This window comes from Symphodus melops (assembly GCF_947650265.1).
Source record: "Symphodus melops genome assembly, chromosome: 4".
Classification (NCBI taxonomy): Eukaryota; Metazoa; Chordata; class Actinopteri; order Labriformes; family Labridae; genus Symphodus; species Symphodus melops.
Genome location: NC_136694.1, coordinates 24537787 through 24563783, shown reverse-complemented (window position 1 = coordinate 24563783; position 25997 = coordinate 24537787). Strand labels below are relative to the sequence as shown.

General features: G+C 41.9%; 1 protein-coding gene across 1 annotated transcript in view; it reads right to left on the bottom strand.

The window, feature by feature from the left end:
* The window catches only part of asic1b (acid-sensing (proton-gated) ion channel 1b), a 161277-nt gene that overhangs the window by 124775 nt on the left and 10505 nt on the right, over nucleotides 1–25997 (bottom strand). Inside the window, exon 2 of the mRNA XM_079341160.1 lies at nucleotides 25177–25372. Coding sequence (XP_079197286.1) covers nucleotides 25177–25372 — 196 coding nt within the window. The remainder of the gene's footprint in view (nucleotides 1–25176; nucleotides 25373–25997) is intronic.

Genomic DNA, 25997 nt, shown 5'->3' with positions numbered 1-25997 from the left:
CTCAGTGCTCCCTCTAAAGCCACGCCCCTTAATTCAATACAATAGCGCCATTGGTCCAGGAGCAGATTTCGGCGTGCAAGCAGGGGGAGTGCAGACATTGGTCAAAGTTTTTACATTTAGATTACAACTTTTACAGATAACAGATTTTATTCATGTCTGTCAGGACCTCAAGAAAATGTCTACAAAATCTTGAAAAAATGACAAACCCTGTTTTTAATTGTCTTTAGGTCCTGAAAGACATGAACGACTCATGTGCTCTGAAAAAGCCTCAGGCTAACTCTGGTGCAATGCATCAAATGTTTACATTTATGTTTTCATTGCACACGGTCCCTTCCGTCATCTGCAGCAGTTGCAAGCCCTTAAAAACTTCAAGGTACCAATCTGATGAACCAATCACGCCTCACTGTTTCCCTGCTCATTCTCCAACATGCACGCACGAGCCCACACTCAAAGCATGAGCTGAAATCTGCTCCTGAGACCAATGGCACTTGTGCATGTGAGTGAGGGGCGGGGCTTTTGAGGGAGCACAGAGGGGAGGGAGTGGGTGCAGACGGAGCACTGAGGGAATGCTACTTTGAAAATCATAATCAAGTTTTCAAAAATTACCAGCCCCTTTTCTATTATACAGGCCATCAACACATGCACACCTCGAAGCTCTGCTGGATTAATTAGGTCTGGTGCGTTGCTCTAAGGCCTCTCCGTGGTAGTTGCTCAGTTAATGGAGTGTTTTCTCGACTCTCACCAGCCAGGGGTTTCTCAGACACACTTAGTATCTCACCAGTGACTAAGCTTATTATCCTCATCGCTTGGCTACATCTGCCTCATTATTTTCGTTGAACGAAAATCCCCACCCAAACCAACAGACTCCTCCTTTGGGAGCCTTTTTTACCCATGCACATCGAAAGTTAAATATCAATGACTGATGTCAGAATGCATATTGAGAGATGACAAATCCACTCACAGCAATAATAGCATTTAATCAGGATCCAAAGGGATGTCGTTCAGGTTCACCTTTCTCAACTCGGCCGTCCTTGCATGACCCATCATTCCTTTAATAGTAAAACCAGTCTCGTCATTTTCTTTTTCTTTTTTCTTTTTTTTTTTTAAAGAAAATGGTGAATAAAAACGAGAGCAGGGGAGCAGTAAATATTCTCATAAAGGAGATTTGCTCTGCCTCCCTTCATTCTTCTCTCTTAATTAACATTAACTTCCTCTCCCTTATTCTTACTCGTCCTATCTCACAGTCTCAGCTCCGTCTGGCCCTGTGTGACACAAAAGGACACCATAAAAAGTCCAGAGTGCTCGCACCAGTGCGCCTTAAGATCATATCAGGCTCGCACCATAAAGAAAGGCACCGGGGCTGTCGCTCTCATAGCGCCACAGCCCAATGCAATTATCAGTCAGCAGTGATAATAGAAGTCAGAGGGCGGTGTAATGGATTTTAGATTTGCACCTCATCATCATCATCACCCCTGCCAGGACTACAGACAAGCCAACAGCATTACCAAAAACCAATGTATGTTCATAGCGTATATATGTGACACTGCAGGAACGTTGTTTTTCTCTTTCGTTGGCATTGATTCTAATCTTAGATTTCTTCTCTGACACACAGCTCCACTGCCATACATACGAAAATAGTTGTTCAAGCGTTGGTGTCGCAAAAAAATCGAGCACATTATCCTGTCTGTGTCCTTCTCTCTCTAGTTCATGTACAGTGGGTACAGTGATAAAATCATCCAGTCTTAATGCACACGCTTCAGTGTGGTTGGTTGATAAATGCTGAAAATGTGGAAAATAAATTGTTCTTGCAAATCTGACCTTGGAGCAGAGTACAGAATTAACACATTCTAACAATGGGTTTATTGTTTGGCCTGTGTTCATTATTTGTTCATTTGCAACATGGTGTATTAAATGCAGTTTGGACAATGGAAGAGAAGCCATTTGTCCAAGTGAAAATCATAATCCCTTCTTTCTTTCCGTGGATTAGGATAAATGATGTCGTATCTTTTCTTTTCCTTTCTCCAGACAAATTGCACGTATACACCACGACCCAACATTGCTTTTTTTACTCGCTCATAATCTGCTCAATTGCTGTAAATTAGAGATCATCCAATATTTGCTCTCTGTTTTTGGATCCCTAATGGTGCAGAAATGTATGGGATCGCCTTGCAATATTCTGTAAATGTAAAAAAAAAAAAAAGGACTTTAGCACAAGGATCAACTTTGAGCAGGCCGATGTTCTGTATGCCTGCAACAAGTGCAAAGAATAAAAAGGACATGGAGGCAGAGGAAGTGAAAAAAAAAAATATATATAAAAAAAAGTGACAATAACATAGAATGCACTTTCTGAAGAATAGCGGCGTGATTGCTTTGAGCTGAGTTACTGCTTGAGAAGCTGTAAAAGGGTAAGCAGCTGAAGGCGTAGGAACTACAGGAAGAGTAGGAGGGAAGTGAAAAGAAGGACAAAGGAAAGAATTCAAGAAGAGAGGTTGAACAGAGAATGAGAGACAGTCAAGCTGTAAGACACAAGGAATGGGGGGGGGGGGGGGGGTAAAGGGGGAAACTTAAAAAAAAAACATGAATCAGAGAAGTGATGCTTCATGCTTATGCATATGTAAAAGTTCATAAGAAAGAAGCACAGAGGGGACAAGAGACACATTTAGGAAGGTAGCATTAAGGCTGCCAGGACAAATAAGAAATGTAAGGAGCTTGTTATGCAAACCAAACTTCAGTTCAGATTATTACTGAGGCTGGAGAAACAAACATCTGGCAGACTCTGGGTTTGAATATGTGTGTAGATAGAGACTGTTCAGCTACGATGAAGTGTTGCTTTAATTAAAGGTATTACATAAACATGTTTGGCATTATTATAGAAGATAGCAAATAAATGCTAACTAAATTTATCATTGAGTAATGACTTTTTTCCCATTAGAGTCTCTCTGGGTTTGCTGTTCTCAGCGCAGGACAGCCGTTCCTACAGCTTCACTGCGTCTCACTCAGATGCTCAAACAGAGCCTTTTTTTTTTTTAATCTCCATGTTAACCCCTTCCTGTCCAGCTGTTCGCCTTGCCACCAGATGAAGGATGAGAGACAGCACAACTCCGGTTTCTTCTCAAGAGACGAACTTGCAGGGGAACCTATGGACGTCCCAAACCAGAGAGAGGAGACTTTGTTCTCAAACATTTCAAAGAAATAGGAAACGATTCATTGTGGGATACAATACATTCAAAATGTAGACCAGTCCAACAACGAGCTGCACTCGGTCAGAACCCTTAGGGAGGAGAGGTGGGGGAGGTGGTGTGCTGAGGAAGCTTGCTTTTAGTCTGACGGCTTGGTGTTAAAGTGTGACATCTACTGGATCAAAAGTCGCACATTATATCTTTAACCCACTCCAACTGATTCTGAAAATATACATTTTCATGAAGCTGAAATTAACAGAGAATATGAAATGAACAACGGAATGACTTCAATAAATAAAGCATTGAAAAGCTTTGAGGGTTGGAACATTTTGCTCTTAAACAACAGGAATAACTTCCAAAGCAATTATAGCCAGTGATAGACCGTGATAGCCCTACAAGCTCGCCTCGCCACATTATCTTTTGTGCCTTTATAGGACAGATAGGACAGTGGACAGAGGTGAAAATCAGGGAGAGAGAGAGGAAGAGGACTGACATGCGGCGAAGGAGTCACAGGCTGGAGTCGAACCTGAACCCGCACACCCAACCACTGCACAGTCAACGCCCCCACGCCACATTATCTTTGACATTACATTTAACACTGGGGACTCGTGAGCGCCGAAATACACTGGCTTTAAGTGTGACTGAACATTTTCATTACACTGAAAAGCATTAGGAGCATACACCCTCAGGATGACCTGCATCAGACTTTCTTTTAGCTACATAATTCATGTCCAGCGACCCTTGTGCGGTGTGGGCTTAAATAAAGCCATAATGAATAGTTAGTTCTCTGAAAGTATGTGTGGCTGGATATCAAACCCTGCACAAGCAGTTCTTACCTCATCTGGGAAATAAAGAACAATAGTCAACATACTGCAGGTGGATGTAGGGGCTTGGTGAGGCAAACCATAAAGTCTGCCCCTATGTGGACAAGCATACAAGCTAGGAGCTGCAGCCTTATCGGTGATAAATACCCCAAAGACCATCTCAGCAAGGGAGGCTGGATTTTAATTATAGGAACATTAAAAAAAGCAGCTCCAGAGAGGTTAAGGATGGAAGGGTCTCTGTGACATAGACAACTAAGATGTGGAGAAGACGTATAGCTGAAATATAGTTTAATGCATATGCGACAGAGAGTGGGCGTGAAGACTCTGCAGAGGGATTCTGTTAACGGCATACTGCCTTACGTTGAATGGCTTCAGCCCGACTGAAACATGCACGAAACGCCTCAAAACGTCCCAAAATGTTGCACGACTGAGCGTCTGCGCGTGAACTCTAACAGCCACGTTTTTCACCAAAACAAGAGGGAGGGAGTGATGATGTTTATATGAGATCTTTGTGCACATATTGGAACAGCTTCCATATGTTCCCTGCTCAGCAGCTGGTTCTTGTCAGTTCTTGAGTTTATACTGTAAACATCTCCAAAAATGTGGAGGGCACAAAGTGTCAGACCCTGTTGGTGTCTCCTTTTTTTTTTTTTTACGCCATGCCCTGCTTGCCCTAGTCAGATTGTTGGAGCTCTGTTTCTGTTTTTGTTCTGTAAACAGGAAAGGGTCAGGTCTTATTATTACAAGTATGATTATGATTAAATGGATTGCATTCATCATGCTGTCATAATCTCACGCCCTTTCCCAATACAGGGATCCTGACATGCACAAACACGCTCTAATGTGTTTGGCTGTCAGCTTGTTTGCACTGACCTATTGGCAAACCTATTTCCCTCAGCGATGTGTGGAACAATAGCATGTAAAGCACACCGTGGACACTCACTGTGATGAGGATGGATGAGTGCACTCTTCAGAAACTTCATCACCTGCTCAAACACAACATGATTAACAGCCACAGTGGAAGAGGGTTCAACGGGATGTAACACAAGCCTCTTTTTTAATGCTCCAATTTGCCATCCATATAGCCTCTCATCAGCTGCCATAGTTCAATACAGGAAAGGGAAACATGGCACTGGCTGCTTCCCAGATCTAGAGTTAATTAGTCAACCTCTAAATGCTCCACTCCTTTTCATCAACCTTGTTTTGCTTTGAGCGGATGAGCTGTTTAATTGCCTATTATGGTGTCTTTGCAGGGAAAAGAGTGGACTTATATTTCCCCCCAGTGTATTGGGTGAAGTGCTATTGATGTGAGCGTTTGGGTGTGAGAGCGCTGGATCAGATTTTCACTACCTGACGTTCAATAGTTCCCGCAGACACTGCGATATTAAAGACGCCATTGTGAACTTCACCGTCAAACACATGCATTGTTCAGACGCCGTGGTCTCTATGGTGATCACTGGTTTGCTTATTGCTGTAGCTGCTTAACAGCTACAGTTGGAATAAGGGACATAATGTGATGTGCTCGAGTTTTAAAGGGGACCTGTCCTAAAAAATACACTTTCACAAGGTTTTTGAACATATATCCTGAGTGTCTATTAACCCACAAAGTTTGAAATAAATCCATCCCGTCCTCTGTTTGTGGTCTGCATAAGTCTTCCCACACAGAGGAAATTGCTCAGTTGCTCAGTTTCAATTTTTTTTCAGTTTGTGACATCACAAGTTGAATTCTGGTAAGAAAATACTCCCCTCCCCACCCATGGACTCAACCTCCAGCTTAGAGTAAAACTTTTGTGCAGGTCCACCATTTTTATTGTCTCTACAGAGGAGTGATGTCATCTTTGGAAACGGTTGGGGGTGGGGGGGTCTCTGCATTTAAAGAGATACACACTGAAATGGAGCTTTCTGATAGAGCTGGTTTCTACAGGATCCCAACCCTCCTCTTGGTGCACAGGGGACTGTTTGAAAAGGTGGGAAAGGAGGATAATATGTCCCCTTTAAAGGCTAATCTGTTGGATGGCTAGACGTATCAGGTGAATCCTCCTCTCTTTTTAATGAAAAATTACCGCACAAATAAAGGAACATAGCTCAATAAAGTTTGCATATATTTTGAAGCCAAGAAAGAAAATTCAATCACATTTCCCTCTGCTGTCTGACAGAACCATTCATTTTGCTTTCTTAGCTCTCAGGGTCCCAACAACACTGCTTATTGCTTTCAAAGCATTAATACTTTTTCTTTTTTCTTTTAAAAAAACTGGCAGTGTGGGAAGTTTATATTCCTAGCAGCTCTCTCTTGTGAACAAAAAAACAATACAAACCATATGCCAAGCATGCTCTTTGTCTCAAAACATCATGCAATATTTCATTCATTTAGTAAAGAGGATGAATGCCTGCATTATGTCGCTTTGACTACACTCTGAATATCTGCATCTCGTTTTATAGCAATGATCTGCTTCTAAAAATGTTAAAGCTGTTGTGGTAAACACTTGGTAAGTTAGGGTTCTTAATGTTTCTTACAGTCAATGCAATCTATCTGATATTTAAAAGCAATAGAAAAAACACACACATACTTCACTTTGAATGACATAAAGGTCATTTGATGGTTCACTTCTTTGTGTTGGAGAGAAAATAGCTCTTTCATAAACCTGTTCTTTGAGTGAAGAGACCTGGACCAGACTAAGACGACGATCAGTCGAGTCAGTAATGAGAAAATTGCACTCCAAGACTGGAGGATTAAGTCACAAACTATAATCAACCAACCCATCAGTTCATCCTTGAATCCCAGTAGAGGTTTGTACAAGATGTGAGAGAAATTCATTCAGGCCTTCCAGAGGTATCACATTTAAAAGAGCAATATTTAACTCCGACAGCCAGCATTTAAAACTGCCACTGAGGGAGGTAAACATTAGAGAGAGCTGTCTCTCCTCCCCACGGAGTCGATGTGTATGCCACGTCGCTGACACTGAAGCTTCACTATGAAACCAAGTCTGCATCTCGAAACCTTTCTGCCTTCTAACCTCTCTTCATTTTTTGAAAGCATCTCTACTATTTATCCGAGTTCCACCCCCTTTCTGGTTGTGAAGCTTATTGGAAAAGTGCCGAGGCTTTTTAGGTCGGGAACATATCTGAAACAGTTCGCATGCCCACTTCCATCATTGCAACACCTGCTGGTTTACTGTTTACCTAGCAAACTGAGGGGCGTCCAAATCTTAAACAAGTCTACCTCTCTGGTAAAAAAAAAATCATTCCACACCAGAATTGAAACAGAAGGAGGATGATGCTGGCTGCTGCGTTTTTGATAGAGACGCCAGCAATTCAACATAGCATGTTTCTTTAATGTGTGATCATATAGGAAGGTCTTTTGATGATTTAATTCAGTAAATCTTACAATAAATAATAAATTATTATTATTATTATTAAACAAATAATTTTGTAATCAGTTCATTGTTTGGCACAAATAGAGGTTTGTAGAAAGAGACAAATATGAGAATGAGAAAAAGCGATGCCTTGTTAATCACTGGTGAGAAACAAAACAAGGTATTCTTGCTTTACTGCCGTCATGAAGCCAGTATTTGTAGAATAGCGTTGGTTCACGTCCAAGACAAGGAGCAGTTTTTGGTGCAATAATTGCTTTTTTCGAGGCAGCATCTCGAAGAGTTTGCCTTTTCCTGACTACTTCTCTGCACTGTTTTCATGACACTGGCCGGAAAGATGCAAGGGCTTTTTAAAGTACCTTTATTACCTCCCTGAGTGGTGTGTCACATCCTCTGCTGCTGCTTCAGCTCCAACTCATTACCGGTTGCTTTCAAAAAACCAGCATGCACCATTCCCATTTTCTTATCCAATATCTCCGCCTCTCGTCTCGCCAAACCTCGGACACAGAGTCGTTTTGCTTCATGTATCAAACTCTGAACCCGAGTCTCCTTTCTGCAACATTTCACTGAAGCTTCAACTTTTGACGGGGAAATCTTTGTCTTTAAATGAAGGCAAATCATGTGATCTGTACATATTTAAAGGTTACTCACAATTTCACCTGGTTATACTGTATAGTGAATGGAAAATACGAGTCTGACTCTGGACCTCTGCCCTCTGTTGGCAGCACCACAACATCTCTCTCAACTCTTTCATTTCACCGCAGCATCTCCGCTGCTCCCGGTGGGATGCGAAGCTTATTCTCTGTTTTCCTCCTCTCGCGTCCTGATACGTGTCATCACTTCAGACGAGAAGAAGCGTGCCTCCCCGCCGTTATTTATCTCGATTCATTACACCCCTCTCTTCAAAAGTCAGATCAAAGATGACCTCAGGAACACGGACGTTATTTATCAAATCAACTGGAAGGCCTGCTTTGTTTTATAGCAAGACAGCTGAGTTTGCAGCCTCAGACAGCTGCGGGCAAGTCGACCATCACACGTTATACATGTGAGCACAGAGCGGAGGGACTTTTACTGTGCTGTCATCAAAATCATTTCTTAATGGCCGTATGTTGTATGTCCAACGCCTTCAATTGAATTGTTGTACACATGCTGTATGAAACTGACCTCGACTTATCGTGTCCCCTTCCCTTGATGTAAAAAGTTGAATTTGTGTGAAAGACAAATCAACACTCGACTCAGTGCGTGTCTAAACGCCAAACTACTCCACAGAGGATTGTGTGTGAATTTCTCTCTCGTAGGTATTACTTATTCATATTTATCATTCGCTCCTAATGCTCAGCCGTGTTTGGGCCCAGAGAGTTTAGTCAGCTCTGGAGAGTGTATTTTAGTCAATGTTGCATAAGCTTGTTGGAGCTTTTGAGAACACCTAGGACTAAACATTGATTTATGCAACATTTGAATTTACTTCACAGAGCTGCTCAGAGCCTCAAAGGTGATTATGTGCTGAGAGAATCATCCTTTAAAGTGCCACAGTTGTACTTACTTTACAAATTCCTTCCCACAAGCCTCGTCCCAATCTTGAACCATCATTATGAGTTTGAATCTGACGTCTGTCTTCTATTACAATGCCTTTTATCCGGCCTCGTAATATCCTGAAAAGGCGTGTTTATTGTAACATATTCGAGGGGGACGTTGATAATTTGGGGGAAAACAAGCACATCACTTGAGATAAACTGTGAAAAGGTTGGCGTTAAATTGGCTCCCTTTGGATTAGAGAGCCGGGCCTGCAGTGAGTCGAGCGTCTGCTCACCCAACTGAGCAGAAACTCGAAGAAATGAAGGTCTCAGGCCCATAGAGTCTTTGTGTACTTAAATATTCCTTCCCATTGTGGATCATGTAGTTCTCCAAGGAACCAAATAGTTTTAGAGCGAAATAGAATACGACATTTCTCACTATATTCAAATGACTGCTTTTAACCGGATTAACTGTTTTATTCAGCTGCATGGCTTCAAAATAGGACCAGAGATAAAACATAAAGAAAGAAAAAAGAAAATTCTATTTCAGCTCTTGAGGCAAAAATATACGCTCTAAAATGGTCTGAGTGTGATGACATCCAGTCATCACTGATGCCATACTTAATAGAAATGATAAAACCTTTTCGTCATCTCCAATCCATCAACTTGACTCTTTTTCTTTTATTCCGTCTTCCACTGTACTCAAAGGCTCGCCACTGTTTGACTGCTGGCAGCTGTACAGACTTTGGATTTTTCTCTGTCTCGTTTGAGACACTTTAATGGTAGATGTTTGGCTTGCTTCACATTCATTTGCTCAAACCAAGTTTGCTTAAACCCGATGTCTCCTGACCTTCCAACCCATGGCCCCCAGGTTGATGCCTGTTACAGACAGAACAGCTGACAGGAAGCACATGGCGTATTCGATGTGTTTTATGAGTGTGAGAGCTGACACCGCTTTCACATGCACGCTGTTGTGGTTTAGGATTCTTTGAGTTCTTGTGGTGTTTTGACAAACGCTTCAGTATGGATTCATGAATGTATTTATTTCCTAACATGCTGGGGGATTTACCTTGTTCTTTATGCATCATATCAGACAGAGATGTTGACTCTTTACGCTCTATTTTAATCTTCAGTCGGAAACTTTGATCAATGTGTACACCCTCAACTTGCAGCTGTCTAAACAAGCATTTAATTCACTAATTAAATTCAACTTTATAAGAAAAGCTCAGACAGTAACCTTCGATATGTTCTGACACTCCAGACAAGACAGGCTACAGCTGAAAATTGATTTTTGATGGACTTATGAGTGGTTGACCATTTGAAGTTGGAAGCCTTCAGCCTAATATTAAGGTGACACAAATGCATCCATGAATTCTGGGTTTGCCAGAGATTCAAATGTAGAAAACAGTAAAGTGATCTTTCTGTTAAAGAAGCGTCTTTTTGCTATTGGGTGGCCGTTGTTGTGATTACTCCTCATTAGTTCTGGCAGACAGCTTGACAACACTTGACTACAGCGTTAGTCCCACACGTAGCTCTGGTGGGCTAATCGTCAGTCCCCTGTGATGCTCGACGGATTGATTACTTGTCACAATGTCACGCTGTAAGAAGAATCAGTGAACTCAGATGAATTGGTGGATTCTGGATGCAAGCGATATGTCTTTACTCTAACAAGAGAAATATGTAGGCTGTCAACATGTAACGTGGAGGAAGAGAGGGAAGGAAGATATCAAAACTAAAGGAGGAAATGGAGTGTGTTTTGAGTGACAGGAAAAGGAAAAGGCAGGTCGACGACAAAAGTGATCCCAAGCAGGTGCTGCCAGTTACCACATTTGCCACGGTTCCTTCCTGCCTCATGGATGGCTGCCTCGTTCCCCAAACGCTTCATTACCGACTGTTTAACGACAAAAAATGATGCCATTTTGGTAACCCACATTTTAATGTACGACACTAATGGTGGAGCAGATTCACTTGGACCAACAGGCAGGCTCTAATTGTATTGCTGGGCGAGGGTGTGATGGTGCATAGTAATAGCTGTTTACTGCTGCTCTCTTCACTCCTGCTTAATGCGGGAGGTCACGTGGTCGCTAAGAAAATTTGAAGCGCACTTTAGGTTAGAGTGCACTGACCTGTGGGTCTCTACTGAAAGCTTAGGGGATATGCACACATGTTATCATGCATATGAGTGCACACATGTTCTGCATTCACATGCTCAAACTAAGATCTGCTCTAGCATACAGAGTGAGGATGGATGACATGGTATAGGCAGATGACAGGATAAGGACAGCTTTGTTTGTCATTGTACTATTTGCAATGCATGCCATTAAAAAGATCAACATAAAAAAGAGTTGATTTTGGCCTCTAATTGGTTCAGTAGAATAAGCATGATGAGGTCATGCACAACAGTGTTAGAAACTTTGAATTTATTGGACTTATGACCTGAAGGTCTGTTTTTTTAATTTGAATGGACAGCGTCCAGCAAATAATAATAGCAATGCATTCAAATCCCCAGTCACACAAACAGACCAGTATATTCCTCTTTATACTCTACTTATGATATCCTGACTAAACGTCAAAGACTTCTGGAACAATCTAATTCTACTAAAGGAAGATCAACTCTGTGTTTAAGCTGACACTCCAACATTTTACTCTTCGCAAAAAAAATCTGAATGAAAGGAAGCAGAACATCCAGCATTTTTTTTTTTTTTTTTTTGCAATCCACGCAGAGGAATTCATACTTTCAGGAAAAAAGGAAAACCTTTATAGCAACTTTAGGAATTGATTAAATATTTCACAAGACCCAAAACTCCACTTTATGGATCATTTCTTACCTCGAGTAAGAAAGCTCATGTTGGATTTTTCTGTCAGGTCACACACATCTTTATTTCTTCTATTTATTTCCTTCGGCCCGGAAAAAAAAAAAGAAAAAAGAGAAAAAAAATCCTTCATTCCCTCTGCAACAACTCTGAACACAATGAAACAGACCCCCTTTTTAGAATCTGTTGCTTTTAACAGTACAGGCTGACTGCACTTTCTGATCTTAATGTAAGTTGTGTTTAGTGTCTCGTCAAAGGAGAATTCAAGTCTATCTATCTATAAGTCTCAGAGGAGAAATGGCATGTTCCTGGGAACATGCTGGAAATCCTAACAAGCTGTAAGATTGTTTGGCTGATGTGACCCAGGTGACCAGCATGAATCAAAAAGCCTCCAGTAATCAAATCTATGAGGGTAAGATGACGAGGTGGGAAGAAAGGCCTCTTGAAAATGAGGCCATTATAGCTTGTTTTTTTTTGGTTTTTCATATTTATTTAGACACAGGGTCAGACAAACTGGCAACTGCAGCTATGACTAAGCCAACAGTAACATACCCCAGGGTTGCATGAGTGGAGCCACTTGTCAGATCCGGTCTCTGTTGTTTAGGTAATAGATCAGGTTTTCGTAACGCTCCTACAACCTTCCGTCCTCCCTTCATAAACAATCATCTCAGAGTTCATCTGCCCAGCTGTTTCTCCTCGTGGAAGCTGGAGCATAAACACAGAGACGGAGTAAGGGTGCAGCTGCAATATTTTAGCTGAGTCCACTCTGCCCCCCCCCTCCCATCTACTGATTTGTGACCGAAGCCCAGCACATCTATTTCAACAGACAGACTGGCATTAGGACAAAATTACTTTCCCATCTAACAAGAGAAATGCTGCAGTGGCCAGAGTTGCAGCATTACATGAATGCCTTTTCCTCGCCGATACGACAAATACAAGCTGGAGAGTATTGGGGCCTAAGAGTTGTTGATATTGTGTATATAAATAAATAACGTAAGACATCAAAAACACGGATGTGCTGCACATAAACGCGCATGAACTCGCGAAGGAAACAGCGGGAGAGGCAGACCTAACTTCGTCTGCTTGAAGAGATAAAAAGACCGCAAACTTTGCTGACCTCGGACAAAGTTGCAGGTCAGCAATCTTAGCAGAAGCACTTGAATCTGGATATTTAATATAGAGACTGACTTTGTGTGGCTTGCTTGCTTTCACACATGCGTGCAAGAGAAACACACACACACACGCGAAGCAACCCACCCGCCCACCCGCCTACCTACGTACACACGGACTTAACACTGAATAGAACTATAAATTAGACGGACAGCATAAATGTGCTGGCTGAACCTTTCTGAAGTCGGCACACTGCGAACTAGGCCGGTGCGAAGTGTACACTCAGCAATCTGTAAGTGATTTCTGATGCCTTAAATTCCCTCTCCAACCCCCACATGCAGCTGGGGAGGGGGAAAAAAATCCATCGCGAGGGAATAGTGAGATAAAGAGAGCTGCAAGTGAAGGGAAACATTAAAAGATAATGAGTGACAGTTGACTTCAGCAAAGAGGGAAAGGTGAGGAGTGAAAAATGTAGGATGCATAATAAGAGTCGTAGTAGATAGGATGCATATTAAAACAATACTTACAATTAAACATTTAAAAGTGACATTCAGGCAGTGTTAGGAAGGGGATGATAAAAAGAGCAATGCATTGGATCCTGAAGGCAGGGGTGGAATATTAAAACATTGCTGGAAGGCATGTGGGTTTAAACAGTTGGATCTCTGATCTAGCAGCTTCAGACGTTTATGCACCGCTCACTAAAGCACTGAGAAGGGTTTTTACTCAGGACACCCTAGACCTGTTCGAGTTGTGAACACTGGGCCCGGCAGTCTGTTCCTAAAACATACTGTAACTCTCTGTGGTCCGTTAAATGAAAGTCACAGAAGAAGAAGTCTTTATGCTCACTCACGAACTGCTTTAATTCAGGTTCTCTTGTCGAGTAAAGGGGAACATCTTTCAGAAACTAACATTTGCATTATAAATCCTAAGCCTTAATTACAACAGATCCATGTTTGGTCCGTCTCTGCTCGGTTCTGATAGCAGTCAGACAACAAAAGAACTTGAAGAAAATGTGATTTATTTTCAGAATTATACACCCTGTTTACAGACGGTTCGGAACAACAACAACAAAAAAGGCACATGTGTTTTTGTTGAAGTGTTTATGAGGGTTTTATACCACATTCATCGTATCATCTTACCCATGTAAGATGATACATCATGTAAATCTCCTTGGTCTCGTCCCCTCCAGCTGTGCTCTCCGTGCCCGGCCCTGAGCATGCAGCCTGTGTGTGTCGAGGGACGAGGGTGCACGGAGCAGAGAGAGACTGATGCGGACAAGCACTGCACACGTATCTGTAGAAGTTCTGAACTTGATTTAAGGGGTTTGTAACTTGTTGTTTGTTTACAAGAGAAAGGGGGGGGGTCTGAAACATGTCAGTGAAGGTACTGTATTTTACTTAAGCTTATTGTGGATTATGGTTATGTGTTGTATTTGCCAACAGTGCTGCCATGATCATTTAGGAACCATTCACTTCTAACAGTAGAAAACAAAACGTTAATAAATTGACTCTCATGGTTCTTTTTTTTTTTTTACTATGAGCTGGTCAAATCTGTCCAATAGCCCTGCTCCACTCCCTCATCGTCAGCCTATCACATTGCTGCTGCCTTGCTTAAAAACGGCTCTCTCTTCCAGGAGTTCATTCATGCCAGCAACCCTCCACCTCCCTCATCGCCACCAAGTCTTCACATTCTTCATCCCATCAGCCTCAGATGACATCATCAACCGTCTCCTCATCAGCTCTTCATCACATCAACCACAGTCGAACATCGTCCACCAACACCTCTCCACTTCCCAGTGTCTGGACTCTGTGGGGGGCAGACATCTTAAATCATCCTGTTCCCCTGTAGAGTTCAAGCACCAAAGATTCTCTGAAAATCGTTCAATAACACGTGTGTAAAACTTTTTATCTTCGATTCCTTCACTTGTCTCTGCTGTCTGTGTGGGACAGGAAACATCACATCAATGCAAGTGTTCAAGTCAACACTTGATAGATCAAATGTTTGAAGGTTGAGATGTCTCTGACAAATATTCTAAAATACGAGCTTTTCAATGTGTTGCCTTGAAACTATAAAACCTCTTTGGCCTTATTTCACGAGAGGTTTCCGAGTCTTATCGTCTGTTCAAACCCTCAGTCAGAGGTAGATGGATGAGACACTGAGATTCCCAATGTTCCATCTTCACAAGCCTGCGACTACAGAACTTGAAATCAAAACAGTGACAACATGCAGTAAACAATGGATGGGCTGTTGCCTTCAGGCCTTGGTGGATAAACAGATGAGCGCAAGGACACAGAAAGGTTGGACGAGCTTTGAGTGACAAGTGTCTCTTTCCTTATGGAAGGAAAAAAAGAAGAGGCAACTCGCATAGTCTGTCGACAGCTGCTGACTGACTGACTGACTGACTGATTGGGGCACCTATGACATGTAAGTGCAGGTACTGGAGCACATCAAACTAGATTTTCACATCTCATCTGATTAAGGAAACCACAGGTGTATTGAGAGGATCAAAACAATATAAGATAAGGACTTCTCATCACTTCTTCAGTCAGCTCCCTCCCCTTCTCGCTCACTTCTTTGTCTTTCAAGCAGACGTCTTCTGATGATGAAGGCTTTGTTTCATTTTGAAACAAGCTACTTGTTTGGTTTTTTTTGCTCTGCATTTCTCTGCATTTTTATTTCTTTATATAAGCTGATGTGAAAATTGATTACCTATCAAAAAACTGTAAGTCACCGAAACTGGCTGTTAAAAAAAGGCTTTACATTTTAAACTTAGATTACCATGACTGAAAATATTACATTAAAAACAGTTTTACCTTTTATATTGAAACACATTTATCACATCAACCGAGCAAGGAAATGGAAAAACAGGAAAAAAAGACATGTTTAAGTTTCATTTAAAATCAAAATGTTAATGTTTCTTATCTACCACTCAGCAACACAAAATACAAAATGTGCTTTAGTTGTTAGAAACAGAGACTGAAATGTAGGAAAAGACTCTGCTTTCATCGGTAAAGAGTTATTGCAACTACTTTTTTTCCCACCTTTTCAAACAGTCCCCTGTGCTCTAAATGAAACATCTGCACTGTGGTTAAAAAATAACATGAGTGAAGCACCAGAGGTGGTTTGTGACCGTGTAGAAACCAGCTCTCTTAGAACGCTCCGTTTTAGTGTGTGTGTCTCTTTAAATGCAATGAGCCCCCCTGAGTTTCCCTGTTAGACATCCCTCCTTTGAGCGAGAATTAAAATGGCGGACCTGCAGAAAAGTTTTGCTCTAGACTGGGTTTGGAATCCATGGGTGGAGACACCAGAGGAGGGGCGGCTATTTGTTTTTACCATAATCTCCCTGTGACATCACAAAGAGAGCACATTTGAAACAGAGCATTTTTTCTCTTTGTCGTAAGACTCATGCCGACCACAAGCAAAGGACTGGATGGTTTTATTTGACATTGTGTTGGTCTGTAGACACTCAGGTTACCCAAGTATATGTTCAAAAACACTGCAAAAAAGTGATTTTTCATAATATGTCCCCTTTAAGATGTCAACATCGTGAGAGGAGTTCAATTTAAGCATAACCACAGGGTTTTTGTAAGTACATGCCAAGAGACATCAATATCCTCGGAATAACAATCAGACTTTTAAATATTTTTTTCCTAGCTGCTACAAGGTCACAGCCAATGATTCATTAGTGTTCGTCATTTAAAAGCTCTGGTGGATTTAAAAAAAAAACAACACTTTGAAGGTAGAAGATGCACCCAAGAGACAAAGAAAATAAATAAATAATCAAGATAATGGCTGGTGAGATGAAAACATAGCTTCCCCATGGGGACCTTGTGAACTTCCAACTGCTCTTATCGCTCAGTCCCCCCCCCCGACGCTGAAGCACAAGATGACAGCATCTGCGCCCCTTCGTCTGTGACATTAAGGAACCTCTTTTTCGACCTGTCTGTTGCTCACCTTCCCCGTGTGTCATATTTAATAATACAGTTCAGAACAAAAGCTGCTACGTGCAATCACAGGAAACAGCGTGCACTCGTACTCGCAGTCATCAATCAGCTGCCGTAATTACCAGAATCAACTTTGAATGTCAAAACCATTAATCATGAATTCCAGTCATTTACCTTTTGAGAATTCAAAGGTGCTAATGAGCTAGACAGAAGAATAAAATGTACCAAATGTACTGTTCTCAGAGCAATGTATAAAACTATGCAATACGTAAATCACACAGTTAACGAAGAAGGGCAAAACAGTAGAAGACAAAGCTCTGACTCTGGATGGTGATAAGCTGACTAATGCAGCAGGGTGCCAGCGGCCAGTGCCATTTGAATAATCACTTAGTCTGTGCGCACAATCTGAACCGTACATGCACTGTTTGTGCAGCAAACTGAGAGCTTCACACACTGTTTGCATGCAGGGAGGACCTTTAGGGAGCGAGCTTGAGAAGACCCTGCTTCACATTCAGTCCAGTATCCTGCTGGTCGCTGGTCTCCCCTCATAGTCTATCAATCCCCACCTCTTTCCTCCTTCCTTCTGTTCCCACTGGCTGCCCGGCACCACTAAAGCTGAGCCAAACACTGACTCCCATGCTGGCACACACACACACTCACACACACTCACGCACACACACACACCTCCGTTCTTATTTCAGGACAGCTTCCTGCCCCCTCTGCTCTCTCTCTCTCTCTCTCTCTCTCTCTCTCTCTCTTGCTCGCTCACTCTAAAGCCCTGCACTGCCATCTCCTCTGATCTCAACCAAAGTGTTTATAATTGATTCTATGAGGGATAACTTCTCTCTTTCTATTTCGTCCCCTCGCTCGCACCCCGACTGCGTATTTCTCCCCCAGCCCTATTATTAAAAAAGAGTTTAGTTAGGGAAGGAGCAGTGAAGGGGTCACATGGAATAAATGGATTCTTGGCTCTCTGCAGAATGTGCTTCTATCTGTCTTTCCGTCCTCTTCGGACTTTTTGTCCACGTCTGCTCGTCACGACTTGTTTTGCAAAAAAAATTTGTCATTAAAAATGCCAAAAATGGGTCAAATATTATTGGGGCGAAGACAAGAGATCTTTCTTTCAGTTTACCAGGAGCCTTGTAAAATCTTATGTTATCTTATAAGGTTTCCCTGACTACATGAACTTGAATTGTCTTCTAATTTAAAATTATTGTCAGTGTCTTCTGGTCGATGAAAACATTTTAATAATTCAATGTGAATTATTCAAAATGTCATGAATATCAAGGAATTAATTTCAAGCAAACTCTACATTACTTTTTATTAAGAGGACTGTTTAAAGTCACATTAAAAAAGAGTTTTGGTTTCTGCTGCAAATGTCCTGATTAATGCTTCGCACCAACCGCGTCGCAGTGATCGCCTAAAGGGCTCCAAAGTACTTTATGCCATTCTAATTAAAAATTGAGGGGTTGGAAGAGATGGAAGAGACTATTGAAGAGGTCTGTTCTTTGGGTCACTCTGGCCACAATCAGTATGAAACCACTCGACGTTCCCAGGGACCAATAGGCTGCCGACCGCTCGTCTAAGGAGCCAATTTACGTTCTAAAACCAGCAGCTGGTAGTTTTACGAGCTCACGAACTACAGCCGACGACGTTAACAACTCAATATAAGACACTTGCTTCAACTTTTCCCCTCAACTTTTCAATCGCTAAGAGGTACTTGCAATGGTAGGAAAAAGAAGTCAGTGTGGAAATCATTTAACCCTACTCACACAGGAAATAGAAATACATATGAGGCTGATCTTTGGTGTACCCAATAAATGATCATGGCCAACTACATTAGGCTGTCTGCAGAGAAGTGTAAGCAAATATTATGGAATAATTCATCACAACGTCTGGCTTCTGTTCCTGCGAGTTCTGACAGTACGACAGCTCGAGCAACTCTACTGTTCTTTGACCTGCCACAGACTCTATCACTGACCTCTGTATACTCAAAGAGAGCGCCTTTTTACATTAAGGATGCATTCATTACTCAGTAACAACCTAATTGATCCATGTCTTTGGGTTCTACAGTAATAGCAAATTGATTGATTTATCCTCGAGAGGGAAAGAGCTGGGGATTGTTCGGCCGAGGAGAAACAGCAGAATCATCGGCTTGGAGCTCGTGGATACGACTGGAATGGCGATGAGTTAAACAGGGTGGAACAGAGGTGAGCCGTGTCAAAAACAGCTGATGAGGAATCAGGGAATTTATTATTTTACTAGGAAAATGTTCTCCCGGCCAAGACAGCAGGATAGAAGAGATATAAGCATGCTTGAATTTGGGATTTTAAAAATAGCAGGTACTTCTAAATAATAATGGTCTTATCATTCATCACATTTAATAGCTGTACTATAATTACTTCAATTAGGTCATGAATGAAGTTTAGATGCCTCGAGCTGGCCTTAGCCCGAAGCTTGACTACACCAGTACCAGTATCCTTCCACTATGGATCAGTAAGGAAATATAGTCCCTGTAAACACAGAAGAGGGACTGCATCAAGAAAGTCTTTTTTTCTTGACTGGGGGAATAATTGTGCGATGTAATGGGGATTACTAACTCATAAATGTGAAAAAAAAAAAGAACAATACGTCCGACCAACGTTCCCTTGAGATCGATCTGAAGGGTGTTTGTGACATGTGATCCATGGGCAGGTGTCTTTGAAAGGCTTTCTTCATTGATCACATCTCATTAGTGACACTTCGCTCTGACTCTGAGAGCCAACGGACCGCTGAAAAGGAGCCAATAGCTCAATACAATGATCATGGTAATTACGCAAGAGTGGAGGTTATACAAAGGTGGAGGTGGTGGTGACGGGCTTGACAAAGACTTGACAGGGAGACTAAATGAGCGGATGGGGGAAAAAAGGTGTTAATATGGCAATAATTTAAACTTCATCTGATCTACAACGGTGAGTAATTCACTTGAGTAACTCATCTGCAGGACCACACACCGATACTTCATCCTGTGTTTTCACTGTTTGTGGAGATTTCATTTATGAACCGTGCTGAGTTCAGTGCAAGAAGAGGGTTAGAAGCTCTTGTTTTAACTCCAGTACGATAACTTCTTAACATATTCAAGAAATCACAAAATATACAAAAGAGACTGCGCTGATTTATCAAACTAATTTTAATATGAATGGGATTTGTTAAACTGCACTATTGAGATTTTTTTTTAAACATTTCGAAATGTATTTAAAGTCAGTATAATGGACACATTTCATCCATTTAATTGAGTTTTAAGATGTCCGTTTTGTTTTTTTCACCAGGAAAATATTCTTGTTGAGATACAAGATATTTTATTGAGGAGAGTCCTGGCAAAGACAGCAGCGTTAAAATGTTCACACAGAGAACAAAAGAAAGACGTGTGCACACAGTGGTTCAAATGTTCCTTTATCCTGGTTTTAAAAAAACCTTCCAAGCCAACTAAATGATTTCCTTTAAGGTGACTCAGCTCAGAGCAAACACACTAAAAGCCCTTTGACTGAAGACACAGCGAGTGTGTGGAATGACGTCGACGATGACTCCATCAGATCGAAGGTTACACCATCTGACAGCTCCAGGAATCAGCTGAGCTTTCTCCTTAAAGTGACCAAAAACCCTTCTGACCTATGACTTTTTCATTTCCCTATACGCATGCCGATTGAAGTTGACATTTTGTTGTAAATGTAATAATGGAAAGAAGAGACCTGTGGAGCTGACAGACTTCATTAAGTTTGGAGAAACAATAGTGCAGCTGGAAAGGGGAGATAGGGAGCAGCCTCCGAGAGGTTAAATGAGCAGAAACCCGCGTGTCTACTTCTACTGCTGCTTCAGCTGTGGCAGCTGCTTTTGTGTGTCTGTCCCCGCTGCAGCACTTGACCATTATGTTCAGTTACATGCCAAAGACTTTGTTGATCCTGGGCTTCAGTCTCTGCTCCTCTACGTCCATCTTTCTTTTTTTCTCACTTGCTCTCTCTCTCTCTCTCTCTCTCTCTCCCTGACACTCTCTGCCAACTCCCCTTGGCTTCAGTTTTAAAGTTATGTGAAGTCATAAGTCAGTCAGAGTTTTCCCTGGTGATTATACGTGGGTGTCTTGAAGTGTTGGAAATGAGTGGTTGTGACATCAATCACATATCAACATGTGATCTGCAGAGGAGTCCTTAGGGATGAATAAAGATAGACAATGCATAATCTTTTTGAGCTTCCTGTACAAGTCTTGATTTCTCCAAATATTGAAAACGTCTCTTTGATTAGACATAAGGTCTTCTTTTTTTTAAATATCTCCTGCAGCTGTGGATCAGAATCTGCGGGCTACTTATTAATATGAATTGAGGGTGATTTTTCTATCCTGCTGTTCTTTAATGTCAGCCGGGCTAAAAAAAAAAAAAAAAAAAAGGTCAGGTCAAACAATTTGTCATAATTAGCAAAGAGTAATTCAAAAGAGAAGGAGAAAGCAGGTAAATAGTGATTTCAGAGATATTAGTAGATAGAATCAGTTAAGTTTTCAGTATTAATGAAATCAGATACATCAGCGATGGGCCACAGCAAGGGCCGCAATTTAATTCTCACTGCCAGGGGGCCAAATTGTAACAGACAAAAACGACAACAGTCACTAATGTGTCAAATGAACTCAACATAAAGAGTGATCAAATATTATTATTATTATAATTATTATTATTATTTCTGGTTCTTGTGATTTCATGGCAGATTTTGTCATATTTTTCTTCATGATTCAAATGAATTGATTTGTAAAAATTGACCTGAGGGCCACAATGACAGTTGATGGGGGCTGCATGTGCCCCCCCCCCCCCCCCCCCCCCGGGCCGCCAGTTGCCCATGATACATGGTAACATGTCCTGTTGTGCATTGGGACAGTTATCATTAATTCATGACAACATTGCCCTTTATCAAGGACATACTGAACATCACATATGAAAAAAAAAAAAAAAAAAACCTGAACATGGACCCAACTGTGAAATCAATTCTGACAATGCAGAAGCAGCGAAGCATCCAAATGTGTTCATCCATCACATCGATGTAGAATGTAAGCCAGCAGATTCTCACCATCCCATCTGAGACCCCCTGCTCTAAACGCAACCACGGCTGGGCGCTGACTCTTTTATTTCCACTTCTATCAGAGCACTGATGAAAAGATGAGCAGCGACCGGACTCCCTGATGCAATATGCAGCAGAGACCATTTGTTTCTGGAGATCCACCGCAGCCAGGGAGCAGCGCGCTGCTGATGCTTGGAGTAAACAAGCAGAAACTGCCGACGGTGTTAATCACACTTTCACTGTGTGTCCATGCTCTGGGCTTTGGAGGCTGGTGGAAGTGTTCATGCTACTTTTTCTTTTTCTATCGCTCTGATGATTTTCTCCACACCATTAGTGCTCTCTGCTGACTTGTTCTATCCAAGTCCACTACTGTACTAATACAGCCGAGACCAGCAAAGCACCATCTGCCATAAGCACATAACTACGGTAAATGTGGACACATCAGCACATTAACAGGGCTGCACCATGTGGGCCGTGTCGCAGTCATTGCTGTACAAAATGAGTTTTGTACAGCAAGGAGAGGGGAGAGAGAAAAAAAAAAAAAAGTGCTCATGAAATATTCTACCTCAGAGGACCTCCACTGAAGGACACGAGGTGTGAGAGCGAAGCATACGGTCGGGTTTAATATGCCTTTTATTGCCATCTTTGACTCCAGACCCAAAGGCATGACTGGTACGGATCAAACTTGCACGCCGGCCTGAAAGAAGAAGAGGACGTTTCCTTGTCGTCTGACGCACACCTGCAGCATCGACATCAGAGGGAATTTACTCCAGTTTAAACACCTCTATCCCAGCAGAAGCAGGCTCACACATACAAAAAGGAAACGTTTGACATCGGCAGCAAACTACCGCTTGTGAGAAAGTGGGGAAATGGAGAGACGCGATGGAAGCGGTGACTCTTTTCTCCCAGGATGTCCGTTTATTGGACGATTGATCCAAAAGTGTGAAGAGGAGATTTTTTTCCAAGATAACTTCAGTGAACTTAAAAAGGTTCACACAAACTGCCCTGAGTGATGTTTCATCCTCTAAAGAGCAGGAGCGTGTTATCGCACAGACAACAGGGGCAAGATTGTTCCTTTCACAAATGACTTCGGAGTGTAAGACAAGCTTCCCTGAGTTAGTACAGAATCTCAAAGTAGCAGGTGCTCAGTGAAAATATCTGCTTATAAATGCACATGAGAGGCAATATTCGATGAGCTACAGTACGGTGACTGGATTATTAAAGACACTTTCAAAAAATGTCAAAGGCAGCATTGTGCTTATCAATACCGTGTGATCGTCACTCGCCGTGCGCTCTGGACTGAGCCTCTGTCGGATAGTCTCTGTTTGTGGGGATTAGCTTCCTCTCTCACAGCAGGATGCCAAGATTGCAACGGTGTACAATTTTATTGTGAGCCGTTTATTCTTTTTTTTTTCTCTTTTGAGCATCCTTCAAAAAAAAAAAAAAGAAAGGGTTGTGTCTTTTTAAGGATTTATCAAATAAATTATAATGATTAGAAATGAATACTTCATTTCTTCGAAAAAGCAATTTCAACATACACACTCCAGATAATATTATCTCGATGATTACAGTCGTGCTGCTCCGGAGAGTCTGCAGACCTGGCTGTTTACGTACACACCTCACAGCTGGAGACCTATCCCTGTCAGAGATCATAGAGGCCGCGTGTACACACTCCATGCACCGTGCAGCAGTAGAAACACCTCACTCCCCCTCCTATTAGCTCCAGATTCATTCTCCGTGTGACGTTCTTACATCGGCCCACTCGGACTTGCTGTGGAAAAATGACTCAGGGTCTGGATGGAGATACTCCGGGTGAAGTCCGAGTGAAAAATGTGACTCTTTGCGTTCACATATATACAGTGCAGCCCCTCTGTGTAATCTCTGCAGTTCTTCAGGAGATTTCCATATGTGTGAAAAAAGGACTTTTGGAGTGTATCTAAAATAGACTGACGTCTCTTTATGACTTACGAAAACCAAAGACACCATCAGGCAGAAGAATGATTATCACTCAGTCGAAACCACAGGCTTTGTTAAAGCAAAGAGACGAAAGGGAAACACAGGAATCACTAAAATCGACACAAACCTAAAGTTCCTCTCGCCACAGTTAAGAGCATTTTCTGATATTTAAACTTTACTTCACAGGACTTGTTGAAAAGCAAAAAGCCTCATATGACCAGCACCCTGGCATCCGTTTTATTTTTTCATCACTTCCGAAAACAAGCGGGCTCATTAAAAACATATTACTGAATCGTTTCAGATACACTCGAAGAACACAAAAATGCAAAGAAGCCGGCCCACTGCGTCAGTATGTTAGAATAGCTGCCTTACGTGTTGAGAAAAATAAAAAAGGAAGACGGGTGCAACATATTATCAACCTGAGTCTATGGAACCATTATTCATTTCTGAAGCTCAGTTTCCTTGAACGTGTTTCAGCAAAAGCAATTACAGTATCCTGGAATGTCACCACACCTGTGAGGCTCTGATATTATAACACACTGTATTCCGCTCAGCAAAAGCAACGAACTGCAATTAAAAGTTTGATTGTGAAACAAGTCAAACGAAGCATCTGGAGGGAGAATTGCTAAATATACACACGTGAAATCTGTTAATGTGTGCGTGCCATCAAAATATGTGTAAAACAAATCTGGTGGAAAGATTAAAGATAGACCTGTAACCAATGACAACCAAACTGTTGCAGCTGTAGTAGCTGCAATATGAGGAAAAAGGTAAACCCTGCGTGATCCAGACACTCGAGTGTGTGTGATGAATCCAGACCCTGCACAGCAGACACAGAGGTCACACAGGTTCCAGGTAATAACTGGATGTCTGTACCCATCCAATTGATGAGAAAAACAAACACACCAAGAAAATGTCCCGGATGGACACACTTTTTGACTTCCTACTCATAAAGCGAGTGTTATGGCACTGACCCAGAGTTCAGTAAATGTACAAGTATCAATCTTTTATGAGAGCATTGCTCAAACTTTCTGAGACTGCAAAACGACCATACAGCATGCGGCGCGTTGTGGAAACATTATAGATGTACACTCTGCGGCCCCTTATCCGGGGAGTCAGCGAATGTGTACGCAGTTCTCAGTGTCATCCTGAGGGGAGCGCCTCAGCTTGAAGTGACAATAAAAAATCTGTCCATTCATAACCCAACATTTCCGTTCTCAAAAGCAAACTTCAGCGATGATTTCCCAACAGCCGTCACATCATATAGATGTAATAATAAACTATATCAGGCCTGACCTTGTAATACAAATATGCTCTGCTGACCCTCTTCTTGGCAGAGCCTCAGCTGGCTCTGCAGAGGACGTTTAACTATTAACACGCCTGACTCACCACTTTGAAGTCTTCAGCACTGCACTCCATGCCTCGGTAGTAGCAGGACAGCAGCATGTCCTTGATGTCGTGGCCCGTTCGGTCGTAGAATTCGCGCATGTTGAAGGGGCGGGGCTTGTAGCTGTCAAAGTCGGCTCTCTCCTTCAGGATCTGCATGACATTTTCCTCCACCATGTGTGGGTCTCGGATCTCGTATCTGAAAAAAAAATTACAATAAATAAATTCTGGACTTAGTTACACTAGACATGGAGAGGCATTTTCTCAACAAAAAAAAAAGAATTTATTTAGGGATAAAACAAACCAGCACTTAGTGCAATTAAGTATATATGGGCGTGTATTATTCGTGCAATTACTTTCCTTTAAAGTGGTGCACTTTAATATAATTAGCAACAAAGGGGTTCATGAATATCATTCTCATCCTTCTGTTATTCATGACTCGTTTTAGAAATAAACAATCAAACCATTAAGATTAAAAGAATAGAATGACTTGAAGGGTTTTCATTAATCCATAGAGCTTCAGCTGTACCTCGGTCTCATTTTAAAATGTGCATTCAACAGAGTCTGGCATGCAGACAAGCTTTTTTTGGCAGGACAATAGGGATTAACTTGTAAAACATTAATAATGATCCAGCCTTAAGAGCATATTCGCCCTCCAAATGAACTACAGGTACTAATGCTGAGGCCGACTGTGGAAACAACTGCAGTCAGCCAGGTCTAACAACCGTATTCATGTGTTGGATGCAAACTGGCTCCCAAGCTACCCAGGTACGACCATGGGTGATGCAGAGTAGGACAAAATGCTTATTATCTGACGAATGCGA